Source organism: Gymnoscopelus microlampas (genome assembly GCF_963454915.1).
Source record: "Gymnoscopelus microlampas genome assembly, chromosome: 18".
Taxonomy (NCBI): domain Eukaryota; kingdom Metazoa; phylum Chordata; class Actinopteri; order Myctophiformes; family Myctophidae; genus Gymnoscopelus; species Gymnoscopelus microlampas.
This window is the reverse complement of record NC_139955.1, coordinates 14216154-14232783: the sequence shown is the minus strand read 5'-3', so window position 1 is coordinate 14232783 and position 16630 is coordinate 14216154. Positions and strand designations below refer to the sequence as shown.

At 43.8% G+C, this 16630-nt stretch overlaps 1 protein-coding gene across 2 annotated transcripts; it reads left to right on the top strand.

The window, feature by feature from the left end:
• Positions 1–1809: 1809 nt before the first annotated feature.
• efemp2a (EGF containing fibulin extracellular matrix protein 2a) lies at positions 1810–15903 on the top strand. 2 transcript variants are annotated; one of them, XM_084085798.1, is made up of 11 exons: positions 1810–1993; positions 6491–6786; positions 7456–7504; positions 8268–8465; positions 9525–9647; positions 10557–10673; positions 11035–11154; positions 12332–12451; positions 12709–12835; positions 14233–14428; positions 14677–15903. In XM_084085798.1, exons 2-11 carry the CDS (start codon positions 6685–6687, stop codon positions 14839–14841), a joined length of 1317 nt encoding a protein of 438 aa, XP_083941924.1. In that variant the 5' UTR covers positions 1810–1993; positions 6491–6684; the 3' UTR covers positions 14842–15903. The 2 variants fall into 2 exon arrangements, with proteins under 2 accessions (XP_083941924.1, XP_083941925.1); XM_084085799.1 differs by lacking the exon at positions 1810–1993 and adding an exon at positions 4418–4540.
• Positions 15904–16630: the final 727 nt, after the last annotated feature.

The window sequence follows — 16630 nt, the reverse complement described above, 5'->3', positions numbered from 1 at the left end:
TTTACGGTATCTACAGTTACTAACAATACATAGTATATGTGAACAAGTTCTTACTTGTATACATCTGGATAACAAAACTAGCACCCATCTAAATTGGCTGATACAAGTACTGATGCAAAGAAATAAGAAGTTCAAAGGGGGAGGTTAGTTTTTGTTCTGCGGCAGAGGATGGACCGTTGAAAGATAAACCAGAGTTTGTAATATATAACTTAAAATGTTCATATAATACAATCCTACTGGGTTTCCTGTAGAACTTGTTGAACTTGTTTTGAGTGGAGTCCTACGGTAATTAGTAATGTGTGGGGTGTCTGTGTGTGGCCCGGGTGGAAAGGGGACCAACACGAGGGGCACAATTTGTCAAGCCGGGGGGTTGTTGAGTGACTGAGTGTGCGATTTTTAACAAGAGTTCCCTCCTGTAATGACAGCTGTCATCTCCTACACCAGCTAAACCACAATACACGCAAACAGTTTGGGGCTAATTGAAGAGTAACATTCCCTACTGCTGTACTATCCAGTTTGGAAAAAAAGATTGCTCCCTGATGTTCATCGCTCTATATTTTAAAAGACACACAAGACCCCCAATTACAAGAAAATGAATACAGGCTTCATGATGAAAAGTGTTAAGCATATCATACAGTGTCAATCTCATCTCTACTGAGGCAATATGTGCCCTGAAAAGCTGCTATTTGGCAAAGGTTAATGCCTAATAACATTGATAGTCAATAGATGGGCTGTTATGTGAAGTCACTTTTTTCAACTGGGGGGGTCTCGTGGGAATGAAACTCTTCAATTGGATTTATGGTGTGGGAAGTTATTTGGAGAGTTAAAAAGTATGCTTATAGGACAAAAACACTTTAATCTACTTTTCTCCTGTCATGAGAAACCGGAGAGAGTAATATGAAGTACTACTGTAAATGGTACTAGGTGCTGTAATGTGTGTTAATACATTTGGCATGTACAGTACGAGTGCAGTAAAAGCAGAATGTATGAAGTCATGATAGCAGCTCCTGGTCTCCTGCCTGCATTTGATCCAAAAACAACCTTCAACTTTATATGCGTTTCATGAAAAGAAGGAACACATTTGGTCATGTCTGTGTATTGTCTGTCTGTCTCTCTGTCGGTCTCTGCCTTCCTTCCCTATTCCTCTCATTTTTATCCACATTCCACTCACTTCTCTCCCCGGTTATAAATATCCACTCATGTCAGATTGAACGAGAGAGAGAGGCAGAGTTAACAGCCTTCAGTGCCCTGTACAGGAAAAAACACACACACACACACACACACACACGCACGCACGCGCGCGTGTCTAAAAGACAAAACGATCGAGGGGGGTCAGGAGGAATAGATAGATGGGGGGTAAATGGAGAAAGGCAGCAGGGGGTGAGGGAGGGAGTGAGGGAGGGAGGGAGGGCTCAGGGCTCTCGAGGGGGGGCATTTTAAATGAAAACAGGTGTGTTGTGTGACCAGTGGGCAAGGAGGACGGGGGCAGCCGGGGTTGGGGGTGGGCGATTCCGGGGGGGGTGGTGGAGTGTGTGTGAATCTGTGTGAGTTGTTGTTCTGCCTGCGATTTGGACAGATTTGGAATTTTGGAATTTGGGCCGCAGACCAGGAATTTGCATCCTGGGGGGTCAGAGAGAGAGAGGGGGGGTGGCGTAGGGGTTTTGGGGGGTGGGGAGGGGTGGAGAGTAGAAAGATGGCAGCGCAGGGGGCCAGAGGGGGGGTAAGGAATGGGCTGTCCCTCTCTCCTCCCTCTCTCTTTTTCCTTCTGTCTTTTTCTCTCTCTCTCTTTCTCTCCCTCCCTCACATGCGTTCAGCTTCTCCAGCTGTCGGTCTCTCTTCTCTCTCTCTCTCTCTCTCTCAGGGTCACAGAGGCAGCAGGAACACTCTCCCAACACACCAGGGACCCGACGCAACACGCAGAGAGAGGACGCAACAGACCTCGTTGGACAAGAAGCAGGACAGAAGACTGGAACCTGAGGACAGAAGCTTGTCTGTGAGTTTGTGTGTGTGTGTGTGTGTGTGTGCGCGCGCGTGCACGCGTGCGTGTGCAGTCGATCATTTGATATATGTTTCTGCTATATGTAAGAACAGGGGGAGAATGTTTGTGGAAATCAAAGGGTGGGTGAATGAATTATTTTGGCGAGTGACTGTCACCAACCAGGAGAGGAAGAGGAGTCTTTCATTCACTTTCACTCACGGTACTGGAGGCCTTACACGTCACACAGCTCCACTGCTCTGCTCTCCTCTGCTCTGGTCTATGTGTGTGTTTTAGTTGTGTCATGTGTTTCGTTGTGAGTAAGGCAGTGAGGGGGAGAGGGGGGACACAGTGAGTAAGAAAGAGTAGGTGTGTGTTATTGTGTATTGCAAAATTACCTCCCCAGCTACAGCATATAAGGTTTCACAACAACTGACATCTATGTCACAATCAGAGTTTACTCATACCTCCCACGGACCTAAGGCAAAGAGTCATGGACCATGCTTTTAGCAAAGAATCTTATTTTCTGTGGACCCCCTTTGCATGAAATGCTGTCCAACACAAATTGTGGAAGCAGTTATCTCGTTATCTCTGTCACATTGAAACTTGATTGGTTGGTTGCTGTCACAAGGGGTCAATAAACACCCAATCATGTGAAGTTTAGATGTTTGTTTCAATTGAACCAGGCTGGAATTAACACCAAAGGCCTGATGGCCCACTAACATCTGTAGCATTGGAGTGTGTGTAGGCTTTTTTTAAGCCTTTATTAGAGAGAGTAGAGGGAGTGACATGCAGCAATGGTTCGGCTGGCCGGGAATCGAACCGGGGACTCGCTGTCAGGCATTTGAGCCCACGTGATACATGTCATAACCACTCGGTTATTGAGTCGCTGTGTGTAGGCTTAAGTATTTATCAGGTATTTATCAGGTGCTAGTAATTTGGCTAGTAAAGAAGTGCCACATTCAAAATATGAAAATTGAAAATAAAATTTCAAGAATGTTTCACAGACCCCAGGGGGTCTTAGGACCCCAGTTTGACTGATTTTAAGGCATTACAACACTTTCTGACTGTGCGAGCCATGTGGCCACATCAAACAGGAGGAGCAGGTGCCATCATGCTAAGCTATACGTGCAATCCCACTCTCACCGACAGAAACATACACAACATAGGTAACACTGCCTTGCGACAATCCACAGCAAGGCATCAATTCATGTACTACATATACTTTAAAGTGCTGCTATAGCATTTGACAGGTCCTTCTGGTATGATTCAGTTGGGGTCAGAGAGGGACGGCGAGGAGAGTCGTGTCTCAGAACAAGCCCTCCCTGCTGACCCCAGTCCATCATCCTTTGCCAGATCCTACGTGTCATATATACCAATATATCAGTGCATTTTCAGTGTGCTTTACTGCCACTGCCAGCGAGACAAAGCACAGAGCAGGAGAAAAACAGCTCTGAAGGGAGCCATTATGTTACAGTGTGGTTTTGGGAGCAATTTCTCCCGTAGGCGCCTATCCATCACTGAATATAATATGAAAATACATATTTATCCCACAGCGGTAGCAATGCTGACTGAGATGAAAGGCTTCTGGCCTTGGGTTTGCAGCCTGCGTGGGGGCCACGTGTTGTAGAACCGCGCTGAAGAGATGCTCCACGCACCGCCAAGCAGAACAGAGCAATATATACACTACAACACATGACCTGTCTTTTAGCCTGCTCTCTCTCTGTGTGTATTTTTATTAACATGTGTGTGTGTGTGTGTGTGTGTGCATGTGTGTGTGTGGTCTTCTTGACTGTTTTTCCTGGTCCCCAAGAGGTGACCTTTATGAGCCTGCAGATATTTTGCTCGTTAAATTCGGCTGACCGTGAACTTAAGCGGAGGTAAGCCTTTTCTGTTGCAGATGCTACTGAGAGGCTGTGAACAATGATCCACAAAACATGTTATAAACAATATTAAATAATAATGTTGAGGTATGATAGCTGATGCAGTAACACCAAAAGTCTTGGAAGAAAGCGTTGAAGAGAACACTGCCCAGTGTTGAGGAAGAACTACAATCCAGTAGTCCAATAATATTCTCTGCCTCAGTGGTCACTAAAAGGACACTGGTTGAACTTCTGCACTGCTGCAGCCCTCTGGGCGTTGACCTACGCCACGCAGTGAGATGAGAGGTTGGGTGACCGGCAAAGGGTTGGTTTGGCACCAACTGTCCTCCCGGGTGAACCCCGGGTGGGGGATCCCCAGAAAACTGACACCCTGGGAACGGGGCATCCCAGCTGGACCCTGCAGCCCACATCCTCGCCACGGGAATTCCAGAGGTCCACCGACACTTGGATTCATGCACAGGCAGGGCAGCTCCCATGTCTCCCCTCTCGCAGCGGTCAGGGCCCAGACAGTGACTGGACCCTGGACTGGCGGTCAGTTTGTTTTCGGGTGGTTTTGGGTCACATTTTTGCCGGCTGTAAGTTGACCACAGTGCCAGTTCGGACACTGGAGTAGCAGCGTATTGTGGCTATACGCATATCTGACTGCCAGGCAGGGGGATGAGTTACCATCAGCGCTGTTGGGGTGAGGATGTGTTTTTCTGCCTTTCCCAACACAGAGATCATGAAGTGGTTGCGTGATGTCAGATGTCAAATGTTTGTCTGCAAACATCGCTCTGTGGTTTTGTGTTTGTCTCGAGCATCGAGGTAACAACAATATGCAATCCGCTCAATGTGGCCTGTGTGTGTGTGTGTGTGTGTGTGTGTGTGTGTGTGTGTGTGTGTGTGTGTGTGTGTGTGTGTGTGTGTGTGTGTGTGTGCATACGCACGTAGACACGTCAGCCAGGCAATGATTATACGTTTCGTTTTCATATATTTTGACTGGAGCTGACTGGCTCTGCAAACAACGGCTGCTAAGAGAATGTTTTATTATTGTTTCATTTGGCCTGTTTTCTGCAGTTGGGGGGGTGGGGGTGGGGGTGGGGGGGGGCGCTGGTTGGAGAGGCTGGGGTAGAACATTTGTCTACATCCAGGCTCTGCTTAAACAGTCGTGATCTCTTTCCAGGAAGATTATGAAAGATGTCTGCAGACATGAGTACAGGCACACTGGGAGCGGAGCCCAGAGCGTGTTACTGCTCAAAGACCATAATGCCTCCCCCATACTCTACTAAATAACTCAGCATGACTAAGACAAATGCTGTGTTACCCAGAAACACAATAGCAGCCTCCAAAAAGGAGATTCCCTTCCACGAGGACAAATGAAAACAATAGGGGTTTGTTCTAAGATGTTGAAGTGTCGGCACTGTTGACACCGAGTCGGTGTGCTGTAAAGTAGGCAGATAATTGCCCAAGACGTGTGCGCGGCAACAGGCACCCCTGTGACACAGTACAAGCAGCCTCCAGAGTCAGCTTCCAGCAACACTTGAGAGAGTACTCAGAAGTACTCAGATCCTTCTTACTTAAGTAAAAGTACCAATACAACTATCTAAAGCTACTAACCATTTAATTAAAAGTACATACATATAGAAATTTGTATTAAAAGTAAAAGTACTTGTTTGATTCCTCTGACTGATATATTATTTATTATATATGACATTATATTATGAATACTGGAACGTCAGCGTGTAAGCAGCATGGTGCTGTTGAGCTGCTGAATGTGGAGCTTGTTTGAACAACTTTCTTTACAGTTAGCTAGTTTAGTCCAATGGTTCCAAACCTAGGGGGCGGGCTCCTTCAAAGAGAAATGACAGTTTGTTTGGAGAGAGAAGATCTGAGCTGTCACCAACTCAGACATCTGAAATGTGACCCCGACTGCACAGCTTTTTGTCAAAAGCCAAAAAGGTTGGAAATCGCAGGATGAATTCCTAACAACAGCGATCTTAAAAACTTGTTAAATGTTCAAGTACAGATACCTCAAAAATGTACTTAAGTACAGTACTTGAGTAAATGTACTTTCCACCACTGCTTTCATTCCAGAGAGCTGCAGCGTGCCAGACTGCGGACACAGAGGTGGTTGTGTGCGACCAGCTAACATGAAAGTATTTCTGTGCTGTTGACTCTGTTATTTTCAGCTGAAGGATATAGAGTACGTCATTATATTTACATTTTCACCTGCAGGGACAATTCATGCGTTCATTTTTGCTTGCATTAAGGGAGAAGTTGTTTTAGCTGACAAATAGCTACTGTATGTGTTCTGACTGGACTGAAGAGTTGATTTATCCACTTCAATTAAAGGAACAACACAGACAGACAGACACGCACGCACGCACGCACGCACGCACACACACACACACACACACACACACACACACACACACACACACACACACACACACACACACACACACACACACACACACACACACACACACACACACACACACACACACACACACACACACACACACACACACACACACACACACACACACACACACACACACACACACCCTGAAGAGCACTTGTGTTTGTCCCCAAACTTCTAACGCCTACCTCTCTCTCTCTCCCTCTGTCTGTCTCTCTCCCTCTCTCTCAGGTATTCCACTGTGAAGCCAACCTCCTCTCTCATCCCCATCCATTACCTGTGCCGGGCCGGTTGTCTGTGTGTTTGTGTGCCTGTTTGTGTGTGTGTGTGTGTGTGTGTGTGTGTGTGTGTGTGTGTGACTGTGCGCTTGACAGTGTGTGTTTGTGTGTTTACCTGCACCTTCTCCCGCCAGCCAGTGCCTGAGCATGCAGGGCATTAGTGTGTCAGTCTTGTGTGTGTGCGCGTGCGTGTCCGTGCTTCTCCACAGTGTTATTTCACAGCCGCCCACTGAAAGTGACACTTACACGGTAAGGATGGATGAAGGTCTCTCTCTCAATCTGTCTCTCTTTTCTCTGCATCCTCTCTGTTAGCCGGTATCACTGTTTTCCAGGCCTCTCTCCAAATCTGAACCTCTGCTCCCTTATCTTCTCTTATGTTCTTGTTCTGGACATGTTGCCATGGTAATATTTTATTGCGGTGGTAGCAGATAGTTTCATGTCCACATCTGTCTCTGTTTTTGGTGGGAGCTATTTTTTGGGGGGTTTAGAATCTTTCTACCTGGGTAATTTATTACTCTTCTGACAACTCTGTTCTTTATTCTACTCTATTAGAGCATTTCCAACCGTATACCAAATGTGAAAAGTTTATGCATATTGAATACATATAACCTTGTATCTCCATATTTCACTGTTAAAAAAAGACTTTAGCCTACATTAACACCCTACTTCATCAAACAAGAGTGTCGTGCAAAAGTTGTGTGAAAATAGCAGATCTACAAGCTCACAACGAGCCGCAATGTGACACGTTGTGAGCTTATAGATCGGCTATTTTCACTATTTTGAAATGTTTTTTTTATTTATAATAATAAAAAAGTAACGGTTTGGACATACAAGGTGTCCACCCGACAGCGACGATATGTAACTATAACACTCTTTCTAAATGAATCTCTCTCTCTCTCTTTCTCTCTCTCTGTGTAGGAATGTACAGATGGGTATCAATGGGATTCTCACACTCAGCATTGTAAAGGTGCGCAGAACACCCCATTTAATCATTTCCCCTTCATGCACACAGACAAATGCAGACATACATTTAGTCCAACAAGCGGCCTGGCTCTAAGGCATGGCTCATGGCCGTCTGCCAGTACAACAATTTGGTCCCAAACAATACATACAGTATCTCAAAAACCATTGCTGGATTATCATGAAATTAGCTGTTTACCTTCATTAGGCGATGGCCCCTAATGATTTTGGTGACCCCACAGCCTTTCCTGTAGCGCAGCCCTTAGGCCAGTATTTCCACTTGCATACAAGATATATCAAAAATTTAAATAGGCAGATGATTACCATGAAACTTGCTGAGTGCACTTGTTGCACGTGGTGGATGAACCCTAATAATTTGAGGGACCCCATGACCTTTCATCTAATGCTTCCTTCAGTAATGATACAATATATGACCCCCCCCCCCAACAACCACCAAATTCTGCCATGATTAATAATCCTTTTTTTTTTTTCTATGCCAATGTTGGTCGGTTCAAACCACTTTGGTCCTGTTGGGTGTAAGTAGCAACAGAGCCTCTAGGGGCTGCTATTGGATCTTTCAGACCCTCAGTCTTGTTATATTTAAAAGTAAAATAATCTCTTACTTACTGTACAACAATAGCTTAGTACTGAATCTCACTCCTCCTCCCTTAAGGCTAATTTCAATCTCGTTGCACGACTCTAACATCTCAAATTATTATTTTTTAAATAATGGCAGACAATAATGGCTACTTTCCTGTCTTTCCTGTCAGACATAAATGAGTGTGAGACCATCCCAGACGCCTGCAAAGGGGAGATGAAATGTTTCAACCACTATGGAGGTTACCTGTGCCTCCCACGTTCTGCCTCCGTCATCCCTGCTCCAGAGTCTCCCAGCACCCCGACCGCCGTCCACGAGCCCTTCAACCCTTGTCCTGTGGGCTACGAACCCCAGGGAGACAGCTGTGTGGGTGGGTACAGTATCTGTCAGGTGTAGAAGTAGAGAAGTCTGTTTAGGCCAAATGTACACTTAACCACATTAACCCTGGCATCCCTGTTTTGGGCATAACAGGATAACATTTTCCAATAAATTCTAAACATACTGTATCAATTATTATTATATGACATTTTTCTTATAGTGAAAACACTATCTTCAAGCTCACAACAAGTTGCAAAGGGATGTGTTGTGAGCTTGTAGATAGTCTATTTTTGCCATTTGTTGCACTACAAAGTATATTAGTGTATATGGCTTAAGTGTCTGTCAAATATTAGTAGTGGAGTAAAAAAAGAGATGTAGTAGAGTAGTTTATAAAAATAAAAGTAATACTCAAGTACTGTAACAGTACCTCACAAATGTACTTAGTACAGTACTTAAATATTGCAGTAAATGTTACTTTCCACCACTGGGTGGGTGTCTGTTAGAGGTGAGGGATGGAGTGGGGGAGGAGAGTTGGGGGCTGGAGGTGAACAGGTGGCCACAGGATGAGTGGGCATTGTGTGTGTGTGTGTGTGTGTGTGTGTGTGTGTGTGTGTGTGTGTGTGTGTGTGTGTGTGTGTGTGTGTGTGTGTGTGTGTGTGTGTGTGTGTGTGTGTGTGTGTGTGTGTGTGTGTGTGTGTGTGTGTGTGTGTGTGTGTGTGTGTGTGTGTGTTATGTATTGCAGAATAGCATAGATTTTAAGGGACAGGTGGCCACAGCAGGTGTTTGGCCTGTGGGCCGGCTGCTGGTGTGAGCTGTGTGGGTGTATATGTGCGTCTGCAGACAGACACACTGTTGGAATTCAGAGATTTCACACGCTGCTGTGCTTTATCAGCTGGTCTGGCACTGAGAAGAGCTACTTGTGCTGGGAGGTGTTGATTTGGAACGCGTGACACAGCAAGAATGACTCAACATTATGGGACATTCTCAGCTGCCGACCGCAAATCAAAGGGCATGTAGCGCTTAGTGCTCTGGTCGTGGTTATGATGACGCTGAATTCTGTCGCGCTAATTGCAATCTGTCTGTGGTGTGTTGTGGCCGCGGTGTCGCACAGATGTGGACGAGTGTGAACGAGATGACCACGACTGTCAGCCCAGCCAGCAGTGCATCAACACGCCCGGAGCCTTCACCTGCCAGTGTCCCCTCGGTTACCGCAAGGTTGGCACCGAGTGCATCGGTATGTTCATCTCCTTCATCTGCCCTCTACTTAAAGCCGTGGTTCTCAAACCTTTCATGTCAAGGACCCCCAAATGAATATGTATTTGGCCACGGACCCCCCCATCTGAAAATATTTTGTGCCAGGGATCCCATACAAGATTTGTGTTGTTCAATGTTAAACTGGTTTTGATGCTATGTTAACTCATTTAGCTGGGGACCCCCTGGAACCTCCTCAAGGACCGCGAGGGGTCCCCGTCCCCGGGTCCCACTTTGATAAGCACTGACTTAAAGGACCATACCAGTTTAATTTTGACTTTTCACCAATAACAGGGATTGACTTTATCTTCAACAAGATTGTACATTTCTAAATGTCATTCACTGCCAATCATGTTGAAGCAGTGTGGAAAAACACTACAAAATGTTAAAGTTGCTAGGTATAGGTCATTCACTCTTTTGAAAACCACTTTGCCATTTATTTGCTCTAAAATTACTTTATTGCTCTGTTGAGCTGGATTTGAGAAATAGTTCCTTACAAGTGCTGCATCTAGAACTCAAATTTTAGCTTGAAAATGCTTTGTTTTAGCGGATGACGAAAACTTTTCAGGTACATTCTATAACATTTACTGAATTTGGACAAAACGTAAACCATCATGATATAAAAAAAAAATGCAATTTGGGGTGAAAGTTTTGAGGTTTACATAAACTCTGTGACCAATGTTGACAGTGGACAATGGCATGTAGTGACACTGGTATGGTCCACTGGTATGGCTGACTCATGGTATCTATGAAAGATGCATCACTATGAAATGCCAGATGGAACTTAGTCATGAAACTAATGAAAGGACGATGCTAACTTTGTGCCGTGTCTCTGTCTGACTCTTTGTGTGTCTCCGTCTGTCTGTCTGTCTGTCTTTTGTCTCTCTCAAAGACATTGATGAGTGCAGGTATCGGTACTGTCAGCATCGCTGTGTCAATGTTCCCGGTTCCTTCTCCTGCCAGTGTGAGCCCGGCTTCCAGCTGGCAGGAAATAACCGTTCCTGCATCGGTGAGTTACACAATCCTGCTGTTGAACAGAATAACATAAAGCACACCTTGTGTACTTGGAAAATAATTAAAATGTGAATCATCTTTCCACATCCAAGGAAATGTGGTGATTTTCTTGGTTTCTCGTGCTTTATATTAGTTTTGTTTTTTGTAAAAATGTATACAGGCATGGTTCACACAAATACAACACAGCAATGTAAGAAATATACAAATATACTGTAAATCTAATGGGTAAATATTACAATATAAAAATCTGATGATAATTGGTATGTAGTATGTACTTACTGCAGAGTTGTTAAGGAGAATAAATGTGGTTATGTGCAGCCTTCATCACCCCACACGAATTCCCCTCCATCTTTCAGATGTGAATGAATGTGAGATGGGAGCGCCCTGTTCTCAGCGTTGTTACAACACATATGGCACCTTCCTCTGTCGATGTGACCAGGGCTATGAGCTGGGCCCAGATGGCTTCGCCTGCAATGGTAGGACTTTATGACTTTACTGTATCTGCCAACTTCAAGGATACCGCTGGTGCTTTTTTTATTATTTCTTTTTTTAACTTGGTTCCATAAATGTAATAATCCATCACTGTCAAAAACAACAAAACAATACTTTATAATGGCAAAAAAGACAAATATAGCTCCACATTGAAGTATGAAATGTGACTCTGTGTTCTCAGACTAGCATCACGCTGCATTTTCAATAGTTGCCAACTTGCCATAGTAACAAACAAACATTCATATTTTTTCTTTAGTTGTCTGCCAGGTTCTCATGATCTGATCCTCCATAGATGGCTGGAACATTTTCTGAGCTCTATGGATGTGACCTTACACTTCTTTAATATTAGTTGTTTGTAAGCACATCTGCTAAATGACTACAATGTAAACATAAAATAGAATGTAATCTACCGGATTCAAGAATTATTTTCTTCAGAATCAGAATGATTTTTGCTGTACGAGTGACTGCTACAGGTTGGTAATGGTGCTTGTTCAGTAGGGGCTGAACTGGAGCGTGTCCCTCCACATGCGTTACTTCCTCCCAATGAAACTCCTCACTGTCAGGTGAAAAGAAGCGTCTGGCAACTTGAGTGTATCATATGTATCTCATCATAGACGAGCACGAGATACATGCTCGTCTACACCCTCCATAACAAACCAACCAGTAGGGGTCAGCAGTGACAAGGGACTTCGGATAAAGGAAAAAGGATTAAAATAGAATTGGGGGAAAAAGAATAAACAAATAAACAGACAGACAGACAGACAGACAGACAGACAGACAGACAGACAGACAGACAGACAGACAGACAATATAGAGGCTGTGCTATAGGTAAATAAATATGAATTAATGCACTTGTTTATATTATGTACACTGGAGGTAATAGTAGTAAAAACATGATGTGATAAAAGTTTTTCCATTACTGCTTCAAATGGAATATACCCAAATGGACCCCCCTCTCTTACTTGGGTCCATTTCACAACCTCAGAGATAAATTAACATTGAGGATTTTACTGTGCCTTTGGTAGTGCAGGCACATTAGTGCATTTGGGTGTGTGCCATCATGTGTGTGTGTGCGTCTGTGTGTGTGGGGCGCGTGCATGTGCGCGCGCGTGTGTAATGCTGTGTTTGTGAGTAATGTTGGGTTCTCCCATGTCTCCACAGACATAGATGAGTGCAGCTATTCCAGTTATCTCTGCCAGTACCAGTGTGTGAACGAACCAGGGAGGTTTTCCTGTGTGTGTCCGGAGGGATATCAACTGTTGGGCACCAGACTGTGCCAAGGTAAGAACAACGTATTCAGTCTGGACTTAAACAACCATGACTCTGTTATGTGAGTGCTGGTGATTCTTCTGTTTCGAAAGAATTATTCCAAGCCGTGCACCTGGTAAAGTAATTACTTGTCAGAACCTTGAGTCATGCTCGCACCCTCTTAACTTAAAACAGCCATGAACCATGCTACACGTTTACAGCACATGTCTATATTGTTGTTTGAGTCCTCTCACCTCACCTCACCTCCATTCTCTCCCCTCCTTTTCCAGATATAAATGAGTGTGAGACAGGAGAGCATCAGTGCACAGAGTCTCAGACCTGTGTGAATATCCATGGACGCTATCAGTGTGTGGAAACCAACCGCTGTCAGGAGCCATATGTGCAAGTGTCTGATAAGTGAGTCATTAGAACGTGTGTAACCTACTTGGGCTTTGCTCAGACTGCAGAGCGTTGTGGGCTTGTAGATCAGCTATTTTCGTCTTCTTTAGAAATCAGATTTGTATTGCATTTCAAACCACCTAAGTGGTTCAAATCTGATTTCCATCAGTTTTTTTGCCGTTCTGACTTGATAAAACCAATTTGGATAGACCTAACATCGGATTTGGGCTTCCAGTCTGAACATAGCCATGCTTTCTGTTTTTCCCCTCTGTCAACCCTCCCAACCCCCAGTCCCCCAAACATACACACACTCAAACACCTTTAAGCCATTACAAAAATATGTGCTGGCCCTCATCTCAAAATATAATGGTCCCTGTATGGAGCATGGCTCGCATCGCTAGATTACTCCCATTACTTTTTCCATATATCTGTCCAACTTCATGACCTTCTCTGTTGAACGTGTTCCAGTACAATTAGAAAACTATTAGGATGGTGAAACAAGTGTTGATTGGTAGCAGGTGTGGGGAATTGTTAATACTTCAAAGCTGCTTTTGTAGTATAAATGTGTTTTAGAAAAACAGATGGGAAAATGGCTACTGTTCAAATATCATTTTAGTTTAGCTTTTAGGACAGTTCTACTTCCTTTATATCACACTGCACCCCCTGTTGGCTGAATTATGAACTACTGGAATGTACTAATCACTGAAGGCTCATCTTTAATACAGGCTACGTTGACCTTTATTTATCAGGTATTTAGGATAAAAGTGGTTATTTATTGATCCAGTGTTCCCTACAAAAGGGTGTTTCAACTATATTGAGGTTGAATCTAGAAACAAAAGGTGATTTTGACTTTGCTTTCATGTGGAATAGTTTCAACCCGAACAATATATTTAAAGCCATGTTGAACTTTGGTAGAATCTTGGGTTGTATACCCACTTGGGCATACTGTCGGTAAGTCTACAGTACATTGATATTATCGTATCTGTTGCGTCCAGTGGTGGACAAAGTATACTCAAGTAAATACTCATATTCGAAAGTACAAATTATTAATTAAATTGTCAAAAATGGTCAGAAGTTTTCAAAAAATGTGAAAATAGCATATCTACTAGCTCAGGCACAACACTGATTATCTTTATCTGTTGCTTCCAGAAGCAGTGAGTCCATTCAATCTTATTGTATGGCAAAAAGGTGTCACAAATAGACGTTTACTCAATAAAGCAAAGGATATTTTCTGGTATTTTCTGTTTATCAGAGAGCTGGAGGGACGGGTCCTATAACAGTATAGGACTCTGCAGCTTATTCAATGAAAAGATCCTATATACTGAAGGTGATATGTAAAAATAGGTTTTACTAAAATCATAATGCATTTCATCTGCAACTTGTCTAAAACTCTCTTCTCCTCCGCATTTGTCTAGCCGCTGTGTGTGTCCTGTGAACAAGCCTGATTGTCGAGACTTGCCTTTCTCCATCGTCCATCGCTACATGAGCATCACCTCCGAGCGCTCCGTCCCCTCAGACATCTTCCAGATCCAGGCCACCAGCGTGTCCCCAGGGGCCTACAACACCTTCCGCATCCGCTCTGGAGACGACAGCGGAGATTTCTACATCAGGGTGAGCGAATGATGTGATGATAACTAAGATTTTGGAAGGGAACAGAAGCAGTTGGGGTGAAAACCTAAACACTGAACATTTGAGTAAATGGTAGCTCCTACTTCATGTCGATACATTACGCACTGGTGTAAATAGTAGTAGTGACAACAAACATAAATAGCTTTTGATATGTAGAAATATGAATGAATGAATGAATGAATAAATAAATAGTAAATAAATAACCCTCCTGTCGTCTCACCTCCTGACAGCAAATCAACAACATCAGTGCGATGCTGGTTTTGGCCCGTGCTGTGACAGGACCTATAGAGTACACACTGGATCTGGAGATGGTGTCCATCAACCCTCTGCTGAGCAGCTACCAGACAAGCTCCGCCCTCAGGCTCTCCATCTATGTTGGCCCCTACGCCTTCTAGAACATCCCTGGGCTTTCAGAGAGAGAGAGAGAGAGAGATGGAGAGAAACACAGCCATCAAAAAGAGATGACAGAAGATGTAAGCCAGTGTACAAATCCAAAGAGGTCAAAGCAGTTCACACATTATCACCAGTCATCGGATGTTTCATCTCTGCTGGTTTCTCCTACGTATTTGTCCAATGAAAAGTCATAGTTCTCTGTCAGATGGTCATTTATGAGTTGTAAAGAACATACAGAGATTACACAACACAGTATAGGACTGGAAGCCTGCCAGTACTGATTCACTTATAACTAGCAGTCTTAAGTGATTCACTGATAACTAGCATTCTTAAAAGATTCACTGATAACTCACAGTCTTAAGTGATTAGTCTTAAGTGATTCACTGATAACTTACAGTCTTCAGTGATTCACTGATAACTCGCTGTGTTTAAGCGATTCACTGATAACTAGCAGTGTTTTTAACCTGTCCCTCTGCTGTCTTCCTTGTCTTCTTAAGATCCTGTTCTAAACTGCTCATGGTTGAGATTATGTTTTACTGTATATCTGTCTGACAACATTGTTCTGTGGTCAATATGCTACGCTTTTAAAAGCTATACCTTTCTAATGGATTCTATGCTGAAGAACTTTCTTCGCTTCACTGCTTTTATTGCGCAATACAGCCTGGTGATAAAAAATGATCTTTTTTGTGTTTTTGTTTTGTTTTGTGCGTGTTTTCTTTTTTTTTCTTTTTTATTATCACCCAGCTGTGTTAGGTGATAAAAAATAATTATTTAAAAAATGTGCAGAGTCAACATGTTTTCTACCACTGTCACCTTAAGAAATGGTGACAGTGGCTGCCATCTGTTTTCACTATTTTACACCATTTATCTAGATGCCAGTCTCCTGTCTTGTTGATTGACATGACTCAGTAACCACTCAGATCAGACCTCAGCCTTCAGGCTCCTCCCACTTCCTTCACAGCCACCCTAAGCTCAAGCACCCCCCGCTCACTGTAGTTTGTCAGCATTATTGAACATGTTGTACTTGTTTTGTCCAAGATTTGAACCAAAATAAAACAATATACCTTTTCGTCTTGTCCACTGCGGCTCTTTCTTCTAAATTCACTGTGTCTGAATTACAGTTACATTTTAAATAATGCAAATATAAATATCAAAACAAATATACATAAAGTGTGTGATAAAGGGTTCCTCAGTCGCGTAAATAAAAGACATATGACGTGACCTTTTTTTTTGAGTCCTTATGGTTTAGTCCAATTTAAAAGGGATAAAATTAGCTGCGTCAGACAGTGTGAGCAGATCATGGCTGAGGTAGTGGCTACACACCACTTGCCATATAATGATGTCCTGGAGGGAGGGAAGCTCAGTAGCTCACCTCTGACGACGCGCTGAGCCATCTGCACCACTGGCTGTAGCACTCTACGATCGAAGGCGGCGGAGTTCCCATACCAGGCGGTGATACAGATCATCGGGATGCTCTTAATTGTGCTGCTGTAGAACGCTCCTGAGGATGTGGGGGCTCATGCTGAATTTCTTCAACTGCTCCTGGTCCATGTGATGCCTTCAAGTTCTGAGATGTGTAGGAACTTGGAGTCACTGAACCTCTCAACTGTGATACTGTTGATGGAGATAGGGGCATTCTCTCTTCTTTCATTCCTGTAGTCTACGATCAGCTCTTTGGTCATCTTAACCTTGAGGGCAAGCAAGGTTGTTCTCATGACACCACTGTCAGTGAGCCCTGAAGGCTGTCAAGTTGTCGTTGACGATCAGGCACATCACCGTCAACGTACTTGA

What these genes read in the sequence shown, in the direction of transcription:
- efemp2a (XM_084085798.1), top strand. Translation starts at nt 6,685, where the DNA reads ATGCAGGGCATTAGTGTGTCAGTCTTGTGTGTGTGCGCGTGCGTGTCC. An exon ending in CTGAAAGTGACACTTACACG is followed by an intron (nt 6,787 to 7,455) that starts GTAAGGATGGAT and finishes CTCTCTGTGTAG; the next exon opens with GAATGTACAGATGGGTATCA. An exon ending in CCAGGGAGACAGCTGTGTGG is followed by an intron (nt 8,466 to 9,524) that starts GTGGGTACAGTA and finishes GGTGTCGCACAG; the next exon opens with ATGTGGACGAGTGTGAACGA.